Source organism: Lycorma delicatula, chromosome 9 (assembly GCF_047948215.1).
Source record: "Lycorma delicatula isolate Av1 chromosome 9, ASM4794821v1, whole genome shotgun sequence".
NCBI classification, from domain to species: domain Eukaryota; kingdom Metazoa; phylum Arthropoda; class Insecta; order Hemiptera; family Fulgoridae; genus Lycorma; species Lycorma delicatula.
The window spans coordinates 120,645,703-120,665,844 of NC_134463.1; the positions used below are offsets into that span (position 1 = coordinate 120,645,703).

At 28.6% G+C, this 20,142-nt stretch overlaps 1 protein-coding gene across 7 annotated transcripts in view; it reads left to right on the top strand.

The window, feature by feature from the left end:
- The first annotated feature begins 243 nt into the window (after positions 1-243).
- Positions 244-20,142, top strand: part of LOC142330518 (heterogeneous nuclear ribonucleoprotein A1, A2/B1 homolog) — a 53,417-nt gene continuing 33,518 nt past the window's right edge. For all 7 annotated transcript variants that reach the window (XR_012757795.1, XR_012757794.1, XR_012757796.1 and 4 more), the window contains exons 1-4: positions 244-396; positions 5,075-5,220; positions 8,302-8,422; positions 18,017-18,227. Coding sequence is in view for 3 of the 7 variants with exons in the window: in XM_075375844.1 (XP_075231959.1) it covers positions 376-396; positions 5,075-5,220; positions 8,302-8,422; positions 18,017-18,227 (499 nt within the window). In the remaining 4 variants the exon portion in view is untranslated. The remainder of the gene's footprint in view (positions 397-5,074; positions 5,221-8,301; positions 8,423-18,016; positions 18,228-20,142) is intronic.

Below are 20,142 nucleotides of genomic sequence, written 5' to 3' on the forward strand. Positions count from 1 at the left end.
AAGATTTTGACTTTACCTCTCAGCACAAAATTCGATGCGTACACTACAATAACAGTGCACTCTGTTGGCCATAAAGTTATACTTTAAACTGACTTTTATTACGAGAATTTTAATATAACTTTATTTAAAAGGAATATAAGAACATAATATAGTGTATTGTAATATTTAAAAAATTATTTTCTTGCCGTTTTAACATCATTGTTGACAATAAGTAGTATTAGTTTGTATGTAACAGTTTTTATTTTCATTTGGTTGTGTATCCGGGAAATATTCCATTTATTAAAGAACTTCCGCTTCTTCCATTTTGTTCTTGCTGGTCTGCGTGTTGGCGTCGGTTGCTGTTTGACCAAACGTGAAAATTTTTGAGATTTAACGATGGTGAAATCAGAGTACGATGTAAGTAGTTAATGAGCATTGAGTGTATTTTATATTGGATAAACAATCTTGACCCACTGAATTTTAAATGTCTTGTGTTCGTTATTGACCGGCTTATACGTTAATTGTAATGGCGTAGGTGAAATTGTAGTTATTCCGATTAATGAATGTTTGTTAATTCCTTTTAAACATATTTAGAAGCTAATAGATTGTAACTGAAGTGCAAGTATTGCAAATTTTTTCAAGTTTTGATTGTAAGTTTTTCTTCGCGTGTAAAAAAAATGACTGATGTGATGTTGTAATCTGGTTGTAAAAACGGTTTTGCAAATTCTTACACGTTTGAGAAATTGCTTTTTGTTATTGAGGTTTACTAATTTAAAAAAAAAAAAAATTCTTACACCACTAGTTTTTATTGGCCCAATGTTTCATTCGTGTACCAAGGAACATTTTTTGCAGTTAATTTAATGTAGATTCGTTTGTTAGAAATTAATATTTTTAATTTCGCACGCCGATTATATTTTAATTTTTAAAATTAGCTTTGTCGGCCAATTATTAAATTTTAAATTAATAAATTGTCAATATATTTAGCATTGTACATTAAAATAAGAGAATACAGACGTAAATATTTTCTTTGTCTTTATTGTAAATTTGTGCCTGAACTTAATTTTAGGTCTTTATTAATTTAAACAAAAGTATTTCAGTGTGGTATAGTGTGGAGGTCAGAGTAGTTCATTATTGTCTTTTCTTTTTATCTCTTTTTAATTAGCATTAAACAGACATTTTATCTTTGTTGTATTAATCACTAATTACTTAGAGAGATTTTGCTGTAAAATAAAAGGTTTATTCAAGCTGTGTTCAAGCATTGTTGTGAATGTAACTTCATTTAAGCAAATAAACATTTTTATAAAAATGACAATGAATGAAGGCTTCAACGAGGAATAGATTATTGTATATTCTATTCAAGACCTATCCTGTTAAACAATCCGTGTGGCATTGTAATAGATTCTGGAAAGTATGCATACAAATTGTTTTGATGCTTTATGTTGATTTATGATCTGGTGTTAACTAAATTGACTTAATGAATTACATGGCAGCTATACTTGTTATATCACTGTTGACAAAACCACACGATAGATGATGAAAGTATTATATAAATACTGGTGAGGACTTAACAAATTTAGTAACCTGGTACATATTGCATTAACACAAATACTGGTGAGGACACTATAAATAAATTACAGTGCGATAGTGGTGGTGGTAATAATGATGTGCAATGTTGATGACATCATTCCATCCTGTACCAAGGAGCGTTAACATTATTTCCAACAAAATGCAAATGCTGCCGCTTGATGGAAAATATCTAAATTCACTTTATTAACTTTAAAAAAAAAATCTATTTGCATTATTAATTGGAAGTTAACTTTGGTTATTTTCAATTAATTACTTTTGTTGACAATACAGTCTTATCTTATTACTGCAAAGTAATATTTGAAGCATCAGGCTTAAACAAAAATATGATTACTAATAGAATAAAATCATACTATTCATATTAAAAAAGCAAGCTCTATTAAAAATGAAATGTAGTTATGTAATCTACAACTTTTATTTAAATTGTGCTAGATATAAAATTTGAATAAGGTTATATTCTTTACATTTAACATGTTGTAAACACTAACATTAATAAATCAGCAATTAAGAAATTTATATAAAACTGATGACTGTTGCGCTAATTCATCTTGTTAAATTTTTAAAAAATTTCATGTTTAACAGCATTGTATATAGTACTCTCACAACAACAGAGTTAAAGTTAATCCCTGCATCCATTCATTAGATTTAACACAATTTTCAGTGACATTAGAATTTACATTTTCAGTATTCATCTAAAAACTCTTAAATTTCACTTTTCTTATAATATGATTGGATACCTTTTTTATACTTATTACTATATAATACATGTTTTATAATTTTTATATTACATATTTTAATTTTTTTATAAATATGTTGAAATAAAGATATAATAAAAGATTTTGAGCAAAATTACAGTAGCTGCTAAAACAATCTGAATTTTTAATCAAGTTAACAAATAATGTATGTGAACTACATATTGTACATAATAGTTCAAATTTATAGAACTAAGATAGCGTATACAAAAAAGGGCCTTAAGCAAAGTGTCACTGCATTAAAAAATATTTATATTTCTTGCATTTTAAATTTGTTATTAAATGTTAACAAGAAAGTGGTTATAAATTTGTAACATGTTTATTAAAAGCTGAATATTTGGCAAATTAATAAGCTTAAATAAACTATCTTTTGATAATAAAACTGTAATAAACAGGTTTTTGACATAATGAGCATACAGCAATGTCCATTTGCAAATTAAGCTGTTGTTTTTCTCAGTTAACAACATTGCTATTAATTTATTATAAATTCATGATATATGCATCAAATAATGGTGCAAGATTTTTTGTGAAAAATAGGTTGTTGATTGTAAGAGTGGTTATCAACTTCAGTAAATTTTTTTTAGTTTACATTTATTCTTTTATTTTTTTTTTATTCAGATTATCTATTTAATTATTTTCGTTTGTGGTGCGGAGCTATTTTTGTAACTTTTCAGTTTATTTTTGGTTTTTATTTTTTACTGAAAATTTGCATTGCATTGTCAGTTTATCTATAGAAGGTTGGGATTTTGTTGTTTGTGGCTTTTTGGCGGATTATCTGGTTGGCCATTCCTCACAAAAAAATTATTTCCAATACTACTACTGTTAATAATTATTAAAATACCAGTTTCTTCAGATGCTGGTTTTCTGGACTTTTTTCTCTTTTGTATCTCCCATTATTTTTATTGTAATTCCTGTGGCTTGATCTGAAAGTGCCGAACTTTAAAATTTATTATATTAATTTTACTTTTAGGTAATATATATTTTTAGTGTCAGAAGGACCAAACTGAAAGCAGTTACCTCAAAACCATTTTCCCTGTTTTATAATGCCCAAAAGAAGATAAGTTACTTGAAACAACAGAATAATAATAAAATGCTGACTTTTATTAAAAGTGCCTTCAGGCTCCTCAGTTAAATAATGAATTGATTTAAAAACAAAGTTTGGAACTTTAATTCAACAATATAAAAGAACAAATGTTTTACTAAATTTGCCTGGCCATATTGCTTAGTTTGGGTCAAAATGATTGCTGCACTTTGAAGACAGCAAATTTCATCTTAAATTTATATTTGTAAGCAGTTGAAAATTAAGTTTAAGAGAACTTTTGCAGCTGTTGGTCCAGTCAGAATCAGAATGTCTACTTGGCTGTTATATTTTTATGCAACGTTAAAGAATTGTAATCGTGATAAATTAAAAATTTCTGGAAGTGGATTATGTGCTGTAATAGAAGGGGCAAAGAAGAAATTTATAACAGAAATAAAGTTCCAAGAGATTGGAGCAATTTTATAAGGTGTATTAAAAGGAAGGAGGTAAACCTTTTATTCCGTTTTTAAATTTTACTTGGAACTACTTTTATAAATTATTATAAAAATTAACCGGATGGTGACAAATTTTTATTGAAAACTAGATGGTTAAATTACAGCACAGACAATCTCAAATATTTTTTATAAGTATTCATTTAAAGAAAAGTTAAATACAGTACAGTACATACCAGTACAGTCGATTACTAAAAAAAAAAAAACTATTAATTTTATCCAAAGAAAAAAAATATAGCTAAAATTGTTTGGCTTCTTTTTTCTCTGATATCTCTGATTATTTCAGATGCTGAAGTTTAGAAATTTCAGTTCGGCATTTTGAAAATTGTTTTTTATGTAATCCTCTCAAAGTTGATTCAGTTGGTTAGGTATTTTTATAATTTTTGTTTTCCTGTAATATGGAACTAAAATTTTACTGATTTCGAATGCAAAGTATAAGATGTCAAAATGCTTAGCTAGTGTTGTGTGGTATAAAAGTAATTTCTTTATTTTATAATTCTTTCAATTATAATGTTATCAATTTGTATATTTTAATTTATTTTTATGTTGTAATACAATAAGCCATTAGTGTTGCTTCTTAATTTTCTTTTATACTTTGTATGGGTTGGATTGTTGTTTTGTAATTCTTAGTTATTTCTTGTAATAATATGGACTATGAATTTCAGTGATTAGTATGAAAGTTGAAAGACAAAAAATAGAACAAATAATTAACTTTTTTCAAAATTCACAAATTATTATATTATGCTTGTCTTTTAACATAAAAACTGGCATCTATCACTAGTTTATTTTTATATGGATTAAGAAGTAATTATTTAAAAAAATTTTTTTTTTGTGATTATTGTAATTGTAGTTAATTTCTCAACTGAACTCAAAGCTCTCAATGCAGGCTTATTACTGCAGTTAAGAAAAAGTTTGGTCTAGTCAATTGCAACAAAAAGGGAGGTGCACAACTAGATGTTAACAGTCCTAAATCAAAAATTTTCAACATCCTATGGCTAATCGTTTCAATTATAAGAGATACATATGTCCGTACATATAGATGTCATGCCAAAACTAGTCAAAATGGATATTTCTGTTGAAATCTGAAAACCAAAATTTTTTGTGATCACAATAACGTCCTTTATTTCGTACAAGGAAGTAATAACCTAATGCAAACAATAATTAACTGAAAATTAATCTCCCAGTAAAACTGCATTGTACTGAAAGTTGTTATATTTTTTAATTTTCAGGGTTCTGTTAAAGAACCAGAACATATGAGGAAGCTATTCATTGGTGGACTGGATTACAGGACGACTGATGATTCATTGAAAAAACATTTTGAGCAATGGGGAGAAATTGTAGATGTAGTTGTTATGAAAGATCCAAAAACAAAAAGGTGAGTGGTCCTTTTTTCAAATATTTAGTGATTAATAATGAATTTTTTTTAACAATATAGTACACTGTAATGTATAGTATATATTATTTGTTTTCATTGAAGTTATATCAAGAGCAAAGTTTTATTTGATGCTTGTATTGTGAGCTGGCTAACCAAATCTAATTTTATGATTGAACATTTAATTACCGACTAATGAGGTTGTGATTGTGTTAGAATTTGAGAAATAAATTATTAAGGAACTACTTCATTGTTAACTATCATTTTAAAAACTAAATCAAGATTTCATCAGTCTTTTTCTTTACTCAAATACATAGTCAATTCTAGATCAGTTTCTTCAAGTATTTCATATAATGTTGTTTATTATAAATGAATTTGGATTCTCTTTGAAAATATCTATTTTATTCTATGGTATCATGTAATTGAAATTTAAAAAAAAGGAAAAACTCCATAGTCTGTAGTATGCATATTTTTTTTCTTTTTTTTTTTTTTTTTGAAAGAAAACGATGATATTCATCTGTCACAGTTATATACTAGTCTTGCTATATCATTGTTTGAAGCTAAATTTGACCTTTTTCATAAAAAGGGTAAAGAATCTCAAGTGATCATATTTTATTTTTTGACCAGTTTACTGTCGTCATTAATGAAAAGAAATTTCAAAAACTGAAAGAAAATCTTTTTGTCTAATAAGTCATAAAACAACTTAATTGTGTGACAGACTAAAATGCCAGTACATTTTACGGGCATTAAGTAAATGCCTGTAAAACCTGTACTCACTGAATTCAGGCAAATTGTAGATCAAATAATTTTAGTTACAGAATAAAATACCATAGATCTTTTACAGTTGTGATTAGGCTTAAAACTCATTAGCAAAGTTTAGTACAACAATTGAACACCTTTGCTGCTGTTCCAGTCACCAGTGCTAGGAAAAGTTATTCAATCAAGTGGGATGTTATAATTGCTGCCTTGGTGGAAATGAGTTTCCCATCCCCAGGGTGCGGAACATATCTTTTAACCGGAGCTGCACTATTGCAGCTCCAGTTGCTGGGTACAGGATCACAGTTGATACTTATAATGATATTTATTGAATAAAGTTGCACTTTTCTGCTACGTTTAGTTTATGAATCTGTTTTTATAGGTTAGTTTTGGCACATTTTCATGTAGTTCAGTTCACACCGGTGCCTGGAGTACCCACTGCCAATATATTTAATTTTCCTAACGCCAAATTACAGAACCACATTAATAATTATGGCTGTAATCAGAATCCATTTGTAAATAAATTCAATCTTTAACTTTTAATACTTTAAAAGAACTTTCCTTTACTTTTAATAAATAATATTAAAATAGTATAAATGCAAAATAATCTAAAAGTTCAAAATAAATAAAAATATTTCTAGTATATTTAGTTGTAATAAATAATCATATTGTTTGTTAATTTAATTTTGTCTTACTATTCTTTTAATAATTTATTAATTGCATTCTAAAAAATATATTAATCAAGATTTAAATTTAAAAAAAAAATTGCAAAAAGTCGTTAAAAAATCAAGTTTTATAAGAATTAATGCTAGACAGTTAATTCATTAACACTTTATAATATTCTAACAAAACATAGCTTTTTAAAATTTTACATGGTACAAAAAAAAAAAAAACACTGCAAACAATAACCTGGATTGCCATCACACTTCTGGCAGAAAGATGTCACTTTATGCGCTTTTCTGTTTGCTTTGCTACTTATTGATTCATGCTGCAGTAGCAACCGTGCCATATCTTTTTTTTTCTTCGCCCCAGACCTTCAGGCATTAACTGTAATTCTAAAAATTAATTCAAATGCAACCTTGTGATAACATTTTATATTCTTAATGCAAAATTGAATGGTAGGGCAACATATGGTAGTGTACTCTTCTTTTTTTTTCTCTCTTCTATTATAATGAATGATTTGCTATATTATAACTCAACTTGGTTTCTTCACTGGTTCACATTTTCTGTTTGTCTTTCCTGTGTTATGGGAACACTGTTAACATCAATAGCCCATTTCATGACTTAATTTCTTCTTTTCAGATGGAAGATTTCCCCACGTTTTAATTTCAGTCATCTTATTTCTTCAGGGATTCCTTTTCTATTACTTTGCAAGGTACTGCAGTATGCAATCTTAATTTTTTATAATTTCTGTGCCAAAGACATACCAGAGTAAAAATTGTCAGCATACAAGGTCATCGCTGACAGTTTCATAAATAAGCAATTACGCAATTTATTAATCAGAACCATAAGGATTTTTTTTTACCATTAGGCCTAACCAGATACTGATTATTACTTAAACAAATAATCTTTACAACAAATAGGAAATAACCAAATTGTTTAGCATTCACGGGTTATAAAAAAACTTAAAACACTTTGTGTATCTTTACCCTGGAGGTAGGAATTGCAACAATGTGTTGTGTAACCACAGTGTGTTTTGTACCGCTGGTGATCGGAGGATAAATTTACAAAAAAATCCTAAAATAACTTATTTGTTACTATAGCATTTTATAAAATAATTGAAAAAAACTGCGCTGAAGTTAATGTTCAGGTAAACCCAGCCGCAGCAAACACAAGGTAAGTTCTGGTCTCTGGGGATCAGGACAGTTTTTTGTAAAATGTGTTAGTCTTGCTTTGAAGCGCTTAGTAGGTGGAAGACAGAAAACTTTGAATCCGTGAGTTATGTGTACAATTTGATTAGAATACTGTTAGTTCAATACTAGATTTCTACAATATAAGTTCTGCTTTCAGCTTCTAAAATAATGTTTAAATGAACTGTAGATTAATTGGTCATTTTAATGAATACTAATTTGCGTACTACAGCTGAATTCAAGCTTCACAAAAATCTTTTAAAAAAAGAAAAAACTTTGATATTGAGCTGAATAGTCACTTTATAGAGGAATTTATTGTTGTATTTGTTGGGAGGAGGGTATTTAATGTGAAATTGATGAGAAATATCCACTGAATGGAGGAACAAATCATTGGAAGAGCTTCTGTTGGAATTTTATATTAGTCAGGTTTATTAACACAGAAAAATTCTTTATATAAAATTGTATCTTTTTTGCTCAGATCTCGTGGTTTTGGATTTATAACATATTCTCAAGCAAGTATGGTGGATGATGCTCAGAATTCACGTCCTCACAAAGTTGATGGAAGAGTTGTTGAGCCAAAGAGAGCTGTACCAAGAACAGTAAGTTTTTGTGAATGTGTAATATATATTTGGTTTTACAGTAATATAATTTAATTATATAGAAATTTCTTTTTAGGAATCTAAAATTGTTTTATGGTCATGGTGTAAAACTTGTCGGCTTATTACATGTTATTGTTCTCTTATACAGATAGAAATCATTTTTTATGATACATATTTATTTAGAAGTTGTTCTGATAGTTATTATCCTATGGGGTATTCCATTTTAATTCATCAAATGATGAGTGCATCACTTTTTGATTTTGATATTTGTTATGCAACTTATCCACCTTGTAGTAGCCAAAAAATATTTTTCATATTTAAAAAAAAAAAAATTTCTTGCGTAATAGACATATTTTCTAACTCATCAACAGATAGTCATTCTCATCACTTTTTTCCATGAGCTGTAGCATCGTACAGAGGTCAAAAAGAGCTTTTTGAAAAACATAAAGATGGAACTTGAAGTCTACTCTAAATTCATTTTTTTACATAATCAAATTTTGGGCTCAAACTAAATAAGGGCTTAGGACAGCAGGCCTGTTTTTTACCTTTTAACTCTTAGGTACTGTGGTTATAAAAAAATTGTACTGTTACAGTGTCCTTCATTAGAAAAAAATGACCACCAAATTGCAAGATTTTGAAAATGTCTCATTTCTGGGGCTCTAAAACCACATGTGGGACAGGTGACAAAAATCTGAAATGTCTACAGTAGCAAGTGATTTTTATTACTTAAAAACCATATAAAATGTATTTTGTTACTCATAGGGCTTGATGTGTAATGAAGCCAATAAAACCGCTAAAAACAGTGTTCCTTCTAACTGTAAACAATGTATCCAAAGGTAGTGATACTTATTTTTTTCTGATTATAAAAATTACAACTAAACTCATCGGAGTGAATAAATTGATATTTAATAAGTAGTCAGTTACAAAGTGATAGTCAATTACAGAATGATAAATATAATTACAAAATGATAAAACAATTCAAATACATTAACAAGTTGTTCAATTCAATTTTACTTATTTTACACCTGCTAATGGAAGTTATGAATAAATCTTTGCACTCTTTTATAACAAACTTAACTAATAGCTTAGTGCACATGCCATTTTTTTGAGTGGAACTGATACAACCACTCATCTTTGGTGTAATGTTATTTCCTCTTCCAGTAGTTGATAGAAAAAGTTCTGAATGCATGAGAATCTTTAAAATATTTTCTAGTTGAACCCATGTTTGATTGTCCCTCAATGATTTCTGGAATGAAGTACCAGGATCTTGCAGATGGAAAAAGTGTATTTGATATTCCTCTTCATTTTCATGCACTTTGACTTCAGTGACTTTGCCTGACAATCACTTGCCATCGTATGCGCAGCAGACATAATTTTTACATTTTGGCTTTGATGGTAAACCTAAAACAATCAGAAACACTAATGTTCTTGTACAGATACTATTGTAAATGTTTCTGATTCAGAGGCCACCCGGACTTTCAAAATACATTTATGACTTCTTGGAACATAACTTGAAAGGTTCTTGTTTCTGGGACTGTTGTGATTACCTGATAATGAGAACTGAGGTATTCTTCAGTCTCTTGAAAATCTTTATTAGAGCAGAAAATAAATGTTGTATTTTTAATGTCTGCAATAATTATACTTTTCAGAAGGTGTAACAGTTTGTTGACTGTCCTTTCAAGGCTTGCTTTAGTCACAATCCTTTCTACAGTTCCACTAATACAACCACATGGTCCTTTTGCATGGTATGAGGCAAAAAATGCCATTCAGTTGTCCTTTCAAAATTATGATTTTGGGAAAAATTTATAAATGTTATTTTTTTATATGCTGGGCTGAGGAGACATCAAAAAAATTAAATGTTTAACTAGTGGTAACAGTGTTTTTTTACTTTTTATAACTTTCTTTTGGAAGCAGAACTACGAATGTAGTATTGTGCGTCAAGTACTCACTAATCACACAGAAGCTTTGGCTTTGCAATTTTCCTTCTTTCTTAAAATAAGAGGGGTCTGTAAATAAAGTAATGAGACTGGTTCAGAAAAACTTTTTATTTACCCTTATCACCTTCGAAGTAGTTGGGAAGCCAACCTTGGGAAGCCATGCAACGCAACGCTTCAAACTGTTTTCCCACTCTTCATAGAAGTGTTGGAACTCAGAAACTGGAATATCCTTCAGATGGTTGGTTACATTTTTTTTTGTAATGTTTTCTACTGTTCCAAAATTGTGTTCTTTGAGGTGTTTATTTAAAGTCTGGAACATGAAAAAGTCACAGGTACTCAAGTCAGGTGAATAATGTGGTTGAGGAACTACAGGAATGTTTCTCTTTGTCAAAAACTCATTGAGAGTGCATTGTCATGATGCAACTTTGATGGCTGGTCTCATGCGGGCAGCTATTTTCTGCAGTCAGACTGTGGTTTGGTTCAAATTCAATTGTTCTGCAATCATTCTGACAGTTAATCACTGGTCATACCATATCAAGTCTGATTCGCTCAACATTATTGTCAATTTTTAACGTTAACGGTCTCTCAGGGTGTGGATTGACCGCAACTGATTCCCGGCCATCTGAAAATGCTTTAAAGCATTTAAAAACTTGGGCTTGTGACAGAGCATCATCTCCTTATGCCCTTTTTAATTTTGAAAAGTTTCAATAGCATTCTCACAGAGTTTAACACAAAACTTGATTGTACAATGTTACTCATAATTAGTATCACTCATTTTTGTAATGCACATAAAAAACTGTTTCACAAAACATTTGTTTACGTCTGATGTTGCAACAATAGACTAAAAATATTAATACATAATATTTAATCAGCTCTTCATATGTTTACTAGTAACTTTACAGTGTTACCACTTTGGCTGCCTTAAAAAAACTAGTCTCATTACTTTATTTACAGACCTTGTGTATGAGAAATGGATGTAATTCTTGCTTTGGCATCATTCGGCTGTGCTCATCATTCTGGTAATAATCTTGGAGTACATTTAATAACAGTTTCATTAATTACATGACTGGGTTTCTTTTTGCCGATTTGTGGCAAAATTCCACTTGTTTTAACTGTTTGGATTGATAGGCTGAATACTAACACTAACTCATTTTGAATTTTTTTTAATGATCCAGCTGCTTTGTAATAAACATAAAATATTAATTTTTTCCTTGGTTGATGCAACTGTATTCATTTTATCCTTTATTTTGATTAATTCTTCATATTTACTACCAGATTCAGCATAATTTTGTGGTACTAAAGTGGTTTCTTCTGTAGAAATATTTAAATTAAAGGAATTATTTAATTTACTGGTACTGACTGCTATGTTTGTAACTTTATTTTTTTTAATTGGTTTCTTTGTGCTGCTTGATAATTTTTGCACCTTAACCTTAATTTTGGGGAAATGGCAAATGCTTAACAAGCTTTCTTCACAGTGGCTCAAACACATTGAGGCTCAAATATATCTTCACATTCCGGTCGCTTTCTGTTTTATCTAGCGGTTTTTGTATTTTATTTAAGCATTTTGTTCAGTGCTCTGCCTGGAATTTTAAATTTGGATTGCATGTTGAAAGTGCCAAAGGTTTTTTTCTAAGAGTTTTCTTAACCAGTTTAGTGCGACAGCTAAATGGGTCAGAGTAGCTTTTCCCATTAATATGAAAATATTTATCTAAATATTCAGTTTTATGAAAAGTACAGATATTTTTTGTTTCAGTACATCCACTTCTTAAAGATATCAATGTTATTTTCTGTTCAGTAAACTCAAAAATATCTATTGTAAGTCAATTTGTGATATTTCATTCACACAATTCAGTGTGAATGCCAGTTGAACACTGTAATCTGTTTTTATGAAATGCCAGGGGTTCTTACTATAACAATACAGTTAGTATAAATTATAAAACTACCAATTGCACCTCGCTTCATTTTATCCCAGTTTCTCTACAACTAAAATAAAAATTTCTAAGTTCACTGATAATAAAATTACTTTATAAAGAAGTTGACATTAAATCCTAACCACATTAGCAACAATACAACGTCCCATTGAAATCAAAACAGTAACTGAACCTTCTACAATGTTTACATTGAGGATTACGCAAACAGTGTCTATTCACTTTTGTGTTAAAACATGAGTTTGAGCATGTGTCATACTTTAAGTAACAAACTATCTCATTATAGACATATCAAAATATTTTGTATAGTAGGCCTACATTATTATCTGAAAAAATACTTGTGAATGTTTTGGATACATTGTTCATTGAACAATGTTTTTAGCGGTTTTGATGTTTTCATTACTTGTCAACCCCTATGAGTAACAAAATAAATTTTATGTGGTGTTAAATTACATAAAAAGTACTAAATGCTGTAAAAATTTCAGATTTTTGTCACCTGTCCCGTGGTTTTTGGGCCCCAAAATTGAGACATTTTCAAAATCTTAACAATTTGTGGCAATTTAAAAAAAAAATGTTTACTGTAATAGTCCAGTTTTTTTTTTTATAATACTACCTTTACCTAAGAGTTAAAAGGTAAAAAACAAACCTGTTACCTTAAGCCCTTTATTATTTATTTTGGGCCCAAAAGTTGAAAAAAATTAGTAAACTTAACCTCAGTAAACATTACAAGATTTATTTATGTAATAAAAGTGAATTTTGAGTACACTAAGATGAAGTTCCATCTTTAAAAAGCCCTTTTTGACCTCTCTGTATGATGTAAAATAAGAATGCTACAGCTCGTGGAAAAAATAACGAAAATGGCTGTTTTTACCTGTTGGAAAATTAGAAAATGGTCAATTACTCTTTTAAAAACATTAAAAAATGATTTTTGGTCACTATATGGTGGGTAAGTTATATACAAAATATTATCTAAATCAAAAATAGTGATGAAATTAAATTTTTTTAAATTTGTTGAATTAAAATGAAACCCTCTACATAAATTTTTTTATTTGATTGTAGAATTTTAAACTTAATCAATACTTTAACGTATTAAGCTTTTTTTTGAATGAATTTGAGTTGTAAAGATATTTTCCCAATTACCTATTATTACCATTTACATATATTAAAAACTGTTAATTATCACAATCTGCCAAATTAAATTAGCTTTTTTATGGATAAAGTAAATGATAATATATAACTGTATATTCTATCGATATATAACTGATATTAATATATAAAAAATTAAATATTCATTTAAATGAATCAACTTTATAAAATCAAATTCTGTCTTTAAAAACGATAGTAGACAAGTTAATTTTTTAGATGTGAAAGTAAATTTAAATGATAAGAATGAAATTGTATGTCATTCAAAAAATGAAATTAGTTTTTATAAAACAGATTGATGTTATACCACAACCATGCACAAAAAATCAAATCACTGTTGGATTACGTTAAATAAATAAATAAATATTAATGTATGGTATATATATTTATAAAACTATTCCAAATAGTGATACAGAATTAGGCAAATAATTTAAACAAATAAAATGTATGTCATACAAAATGGATATAATTTTTTTTTATAGAACAAAAAATATATATTGCACAAGAACATAAAAAAAGAACCTAGATCTTTTTAATGAGAGATATTTACAAATAAAGGTGTTATTTTAATAAAAGAGTTACTGTCTGAAATAGTGAAAGTGTTATTCTATATCTTTCAAACATAGTAATAGATTATAGAAAAATTACTTGAAATATCTCTGAACACTGACTATAACATTGAGGCCTGATAAAATGTTCACTGTGTAGAAGTGCATATTTTTTTTGGGAGTTATATGTGAAAATTATATTACTCGTATATTATATAAAGGTTATAAAAACGTAAGACTGTATGGATTATATATTTAAAATAAAAATAAATATAGAATTGAAAATAGTCATTATTAATTTTTACATTCTTTGCCACAAATTAATGGCTGAAGTATAAATAATGTTAATATATAGCTGAAAAAATTAGAAATCTGATCTCTGTCTTCAGCGTACAAATATTGTTTTTATTAGAGCTAAACTGTAAAATAATCTAAATGAAAATGTTTTTAAAACAATTACCTTCATGTTTGACATTTTTTTTAAATCATCCATTTTCCATTATAATTTTACGCGCTGTCGCTTGAGAGCATATATATTGGATTCAGTTTCCTTTGAGAAACCGTACTTTGTGAGAGTATTTCAAATGCTCTCATTTTTCACAGTAATGATCCCCGGGGCTGTGTTGAACACTAAAAATTCTTCCATTAGCATATTCCAAGTTATACATTTTTGTTAAAATTTATCAAAGCACAACTTCAATAATGGCATTTAAAATTTTGTATATCCCTTATTTAAGGGTTAGCAGTGACATGTGTAATATTTGGAGGATCATGTTTTACATTTACAGTTAAAGTTGTGCGAATTGGATATTGTCAAGAAAAGGATAATTTTTTAATTTCTTGCCTGCATTCTTATGTCAAATTCAATCAATCAGTCCCATCAATGGTCGATTGATACTTTTATATTTATTTAGTATTGTGTGAGCTTTGAAAATAAATAGGTTTAAGTGTTGCTGATAAGTGGCTTTTTGAAATTGCCCAACTTAAATAATAAGTAAGGAAATAATAAATAATAAGAAAAGAATGGTAAAGTGTGCCATTTGGCACACTTTACCATTTTGTTGTTTAGTGCTCTAGAAAACAAACCTCATCCACTATTTTATGAATTTTACTTTTATTGCAACTTTCCAATATTGTTTTCAATCATCTGTACCAGTTTCTTAATTACTTTACAAATTGTTTGATCTGTCCATACAAATAGCTTTAAAAGATAAATTGTGATAGTTTCTTCATTTTATCTTAGCGTGGTTTGTAGCAATTTTATCAGTTTTATATTATTTTTATTCATTACATAAACTACAAATTGTTTTGCTTTATTTAATACTACTCTCGCTTGTGTTCTGCTTATTTGAAAATTTTTCAGTTTTTTGTATCCCATCCCATTTTTCTTTCTGTGTTTTATATTTATTAAGACTAGTAATGTTGCAGAATTAATGGATTAACTTGAATAAAAACAGTCTATTATTTCATTCATCTTTCACTAGCTGAGTTAATGAAAGTATTCTTTTGTACCATGGTGATATGAGTTGAAGTTATGAGGCTTATCGTTTAGATACTGCAAAAATACCTTCAAAAAAATAAAATGAACATGTTTTCATAAAATAAATAACAGCATTATTTATCAGATATTTACAATATATTGCTATTTTATCAGACGATAGTGCAGCAAACTTTATTAGGCTTCATTTTCATCCATTGCCATTATTCTGAGCGTCTTCAGTAAGGTATCTTAATAAGAAACAGCTTATCAAGGAACTGGAAATTGAAGAATTTCCAATAGTTCATAGATGTTAGATTATTTAAATTTTCACTTCTGTTTAAATAGCTAAACTATAACTGATATTTAATTAAGTTGTGACAAATGTCAGTTTTTGCATGAGATAATGTTTATGAATTGCCTGATATTTATATAAAGTGATGATGAATCAAAGCATTGAAAATGCTTACATAAATTGGCAGTTGGGTTTTTGTTCAGATGGGTTTTTTTGTCAATTGCAGTTTACATGTTCTATTTATGTATGCAGGATGAACAACTAAAAATGGCCATTGGGACTCAGAAACATAAGTTTTATGGGTAACCTTATGGGAAAAATATAGTATTGCTATTTTTTTTTAATTTTCTTCACACTTCAATATGTGGCCAACTTCATTATTTTTGAGATGGAAACCTCATGATTTCATTGCCTTTTTGGGTAGAAAATATAAGATATTTTAATTTTTTGGCATTTTTCTCTAAGCACAGCCATTGCAGAGCTATGAGCTGACAATTGTAAAAACAAATATGATGGCAGTCCATTATTTAAAGTGGAAACCTAATGTATTTAGTATCTGGTTGTCAAATAATAATTGCAAAGTTTGAAAATCAAGTGAAAAATGAAATAAAGGTAAGATTAACTCCTTGAACAGTGTGATTTAGTTTATTAGGAAGGAAGAATTATATAGAATTGCTGTCTATTTTAACAAACTTCTAAAATTGCCAGCATTAGGAAAAGTGCATTCTGTTGCTCTGCTGAAAATGTCATTTAAAATAGCTTTTGACAATGTGTTGTGATGCGATGTATTCAAAATAAAAAATAAATAACGTATTCAAAATTTTGTTAAGTCTGTTATTTCTACCACTTGAGCATACCGAGATGTTTACAACTGATATGTTTCACATATCCCCACAGTAATCTTACAGGGAAAAGTGTGACTTCTAGTCAATCGCCATTTGTTTTGGAAATGAGCATTTAAATTCCTTTACCTTTCCATAGTTATATGATAGAGTTCCAGCTTTTTGGAAATAAATTACATTCGCAGACCTAAAAGTAAATCATCAATAATGGTAGTAGAATATTTTACTGCAATTTATTGTACTCTGAGCTCTTGTATTCCCTAATATAAAATATGTCTTATTTCCCTCACTGCCAAAATTTTTATTGATGGTGTACCAGCAGTTTATAGAAAATCTCTATTTTTCCTTCTTTTATGATTGTTTTTCTTTTGACCAATAACTGTTTTTCAATAGTGCATGCATCATTATTGGGAGAAATATCTCATCGTATCACATAGTTAAAAAAAAATTGGGTTAATTTACAACCTAGCTGTGTTCTGTAACCTAGCTGCTGAATTTAAGCCTTCTATAACACACTTGCTATAGAGCCATAAGATACAGGTAGCAATTGTGCAGCGCAATTTCTACCTATACAGCTTCCATAAGGAAAGCAGCTTTCCTTATGGAAGCTGTAGGATATGCTTCAAAGAAGGGCAGAATATCGATCCCAATATAATCGATAACAACTTTTCTGAAATGATTTACTATGTAGATTTCAAAGTTTTGCGAGATTGAGGTGGATGTCTTATCAGGGTATCGCCGTACACTTGTAATTCTCACTAATGCTGAATTCTGTTGCTTAAGAAATACACTTCTACCACATCCACTTCAAAAAAGAAAATTAACACTATTATTATTAATAATAATAATATTATTATAAAACTAAAATATGTATTAACTTCTTGTTAACAGTTCAAACAACTAATAAAAAACACACATTAACAATCATTGAGTGTACTGTAAAAATCAAGAAATATTTCTACAAGAAAGAAAAAATGTAATTTGCATTAAAATTGTATTGTTTTTGTTAAGTTGTATCAGTTATCAGCCTGTAGCTTTGAATTGCTGCATTTAGGGGAAATACCCAAGAATGCTCAATTTGAAATAATGAAGCTGATATTGGGAAAAGGGCAAAGATTTAAAAATGATGAAAGTTTCTAAAGTTTCCCATAAAACTTTCAGAGATCCCCACTGGTGGCCCATCTTAAGTTGATCATCCCTGTATATTACACTTAACTTGTAAAGTTCATGCATATCCCTTCTATGGTAACGGGCCTTCATATATGCATATATTTTTGGCATGAGTTTTAAAAGATAAAGGCATTGTATTGACTTTTCCAGGAGGTTATATTGAGTTTCAACGGTGAAAATTTTTATTGCTAGCTTTTTGCTACATTTTATATTACATGCTTTTTGATCTGATATTTTATTCATTTATTTTTAAGGAAATTGGACGGCCAGAAAGTGGTGCAACTGTGAAAAAGTTGTTTGTTGGTGGTTTGAAAGACGAACATGAAGAAAATGATCTTAAAGAATATTTTTCACAATTTGGTAACATTGTAACAACAACAATTGTATCTGACAAGGACACTGGCAAAAAAAGAGGTTTTGGTTTTGTTGAATTTGATGACTATGATCCGGTTGACAAAATTTGCTGTAAGTATATTACAAGTGTACGTGTCGAGTGTTTTTAATGTTCAAATGCTAGTAAAGGCAGTTAACTTTTATATGAATTTGAATACTAGATCATGGATATTGGTGTTGTTTGATAGTCTGGTTTTAATTAATCACACATTAAGACCACATTTCATTTACATTCATATAAGACAAGTCATCCTCATTCATCATATGAAGTAATACCTTAATAAGGTGGTTCTGGAGGCTAAATAGAAAGAGTATTACATCAGTTTTTTGTCAGAATTAAATTCTGTATAAGGTTTAATATGGATTTATTATTACACATTTATTAGTCAATAACAAAATTATTATCATGAAATCTAAAAAAAACCATGTTTCTTGTCACTGAATTTTTCTGTTTTATGTTGGATCATGAAAACTACAGGAGTAGTTCTGGGACTCATTTCCTTATATAAGTTTTTTCTTTACATAATACCTTAAACATTTCAGTATGACTTCAATCCTTTTTTTACAGATCGGAGTGAAATTTTTTGCTAGTCTCCATAACAAACTGTTATTCAGACATGCTATTCAGACTTTTCTCCTTATTTCAAGCTCTAAAATCAGTTGCTAAATTATTTCCCTTTCTTCCTGAATAACCCAGTATATCATAATAAAACATTTTATGACTAAAACACCTTGTTATTGAAGAATATTATATGAGAGTAAAACACAAGGTAGGTTTTTATTACCTTGATCTTTGTTTTCTGTGACTTCCATTGTTTGAACTGTAATAAATCATTTTTCTAAATTACTTTATAAATGTTTATAAAACTAAATTCCCATATTACTGTAGTCAAATTCAAGTAACTTATATTTATGAAAAACAATATATCTGTTACTCTTCTCTTGTAAGGGATCATTCAAGTTTTATGTAGCACTTGTTTTTTTTTTAGCCCCCCATTCTTGTAAGCAAGTGCGCGTGTGTGCACTTACACAAGATTTTTACATTGTTATTTCACTATAGATATAAATTTTCATATTAATATTGTTCATTAATTTTATTTCACTTATGCAAGGAGGATTTTTAATGAAATACTTAAACTTTTAACATTATGCATTAACTGCTCTGAAGTATTAGCAAATGCAATACTTTGAAAAATTGAATGCAGTGCAATTATGATGAATTATGAGTAAGTTCTGAGCTTAAGTTCTACATTATCCTAACATGCCAAAACTGTTAATAGGATGGAAGTTTTGTAGAATTTTCCTAAAATGTTTTAGAAAAATTGAAACAATTTGTAATTTTAGGATATATGTATTTATTTTAATACAATATAATATAATAATTATAATTTAGGGTTTTCTCTTTAGTTTGATTCCCCCTCGAAAGAAAAAGTAATCAAAGCCTGATCTCTTAGAACCTTCAATGGCCCTGTAATTTGAATAAAATACCTTCTTTATAGTCTTTGAATTTTACCTTATTTGTTTTAATATAACTGTACTTTTAACTCATTAATGAAATAGATTTAGAATTGCCCTATTTTATTGTTTAAAATAAATTATTTTGATTGTATTAAATATGTATATAAATTTGTATTATATATATATTACATCAGATGACTTGTATAACTGATGACTTCTTAACTTGGATCACCTCAATTAATTTATATCCATTCTGTTAATGAAATTTCTGATCTGTAATGGGTTCACCTGTGATCTCACAAAGTTTTTGGATTCACATCTCATCTAAACTTTCAGAACGTCCTTGTTTGTTGTTTAATCCCAGTTTGTTTACTTATATTACTTTTTAAGTTTTTTCTATGTTTATCTTCATGTTCCATATTAATCATTCCTTTCTCTAGGGCTGTTAACAATCTTGGAAGCTTGTGTTTGCAATCTGCTGGAATTACCATATCATCAAACTTTATGCAACTTTTTTTGTCCTCCTTTA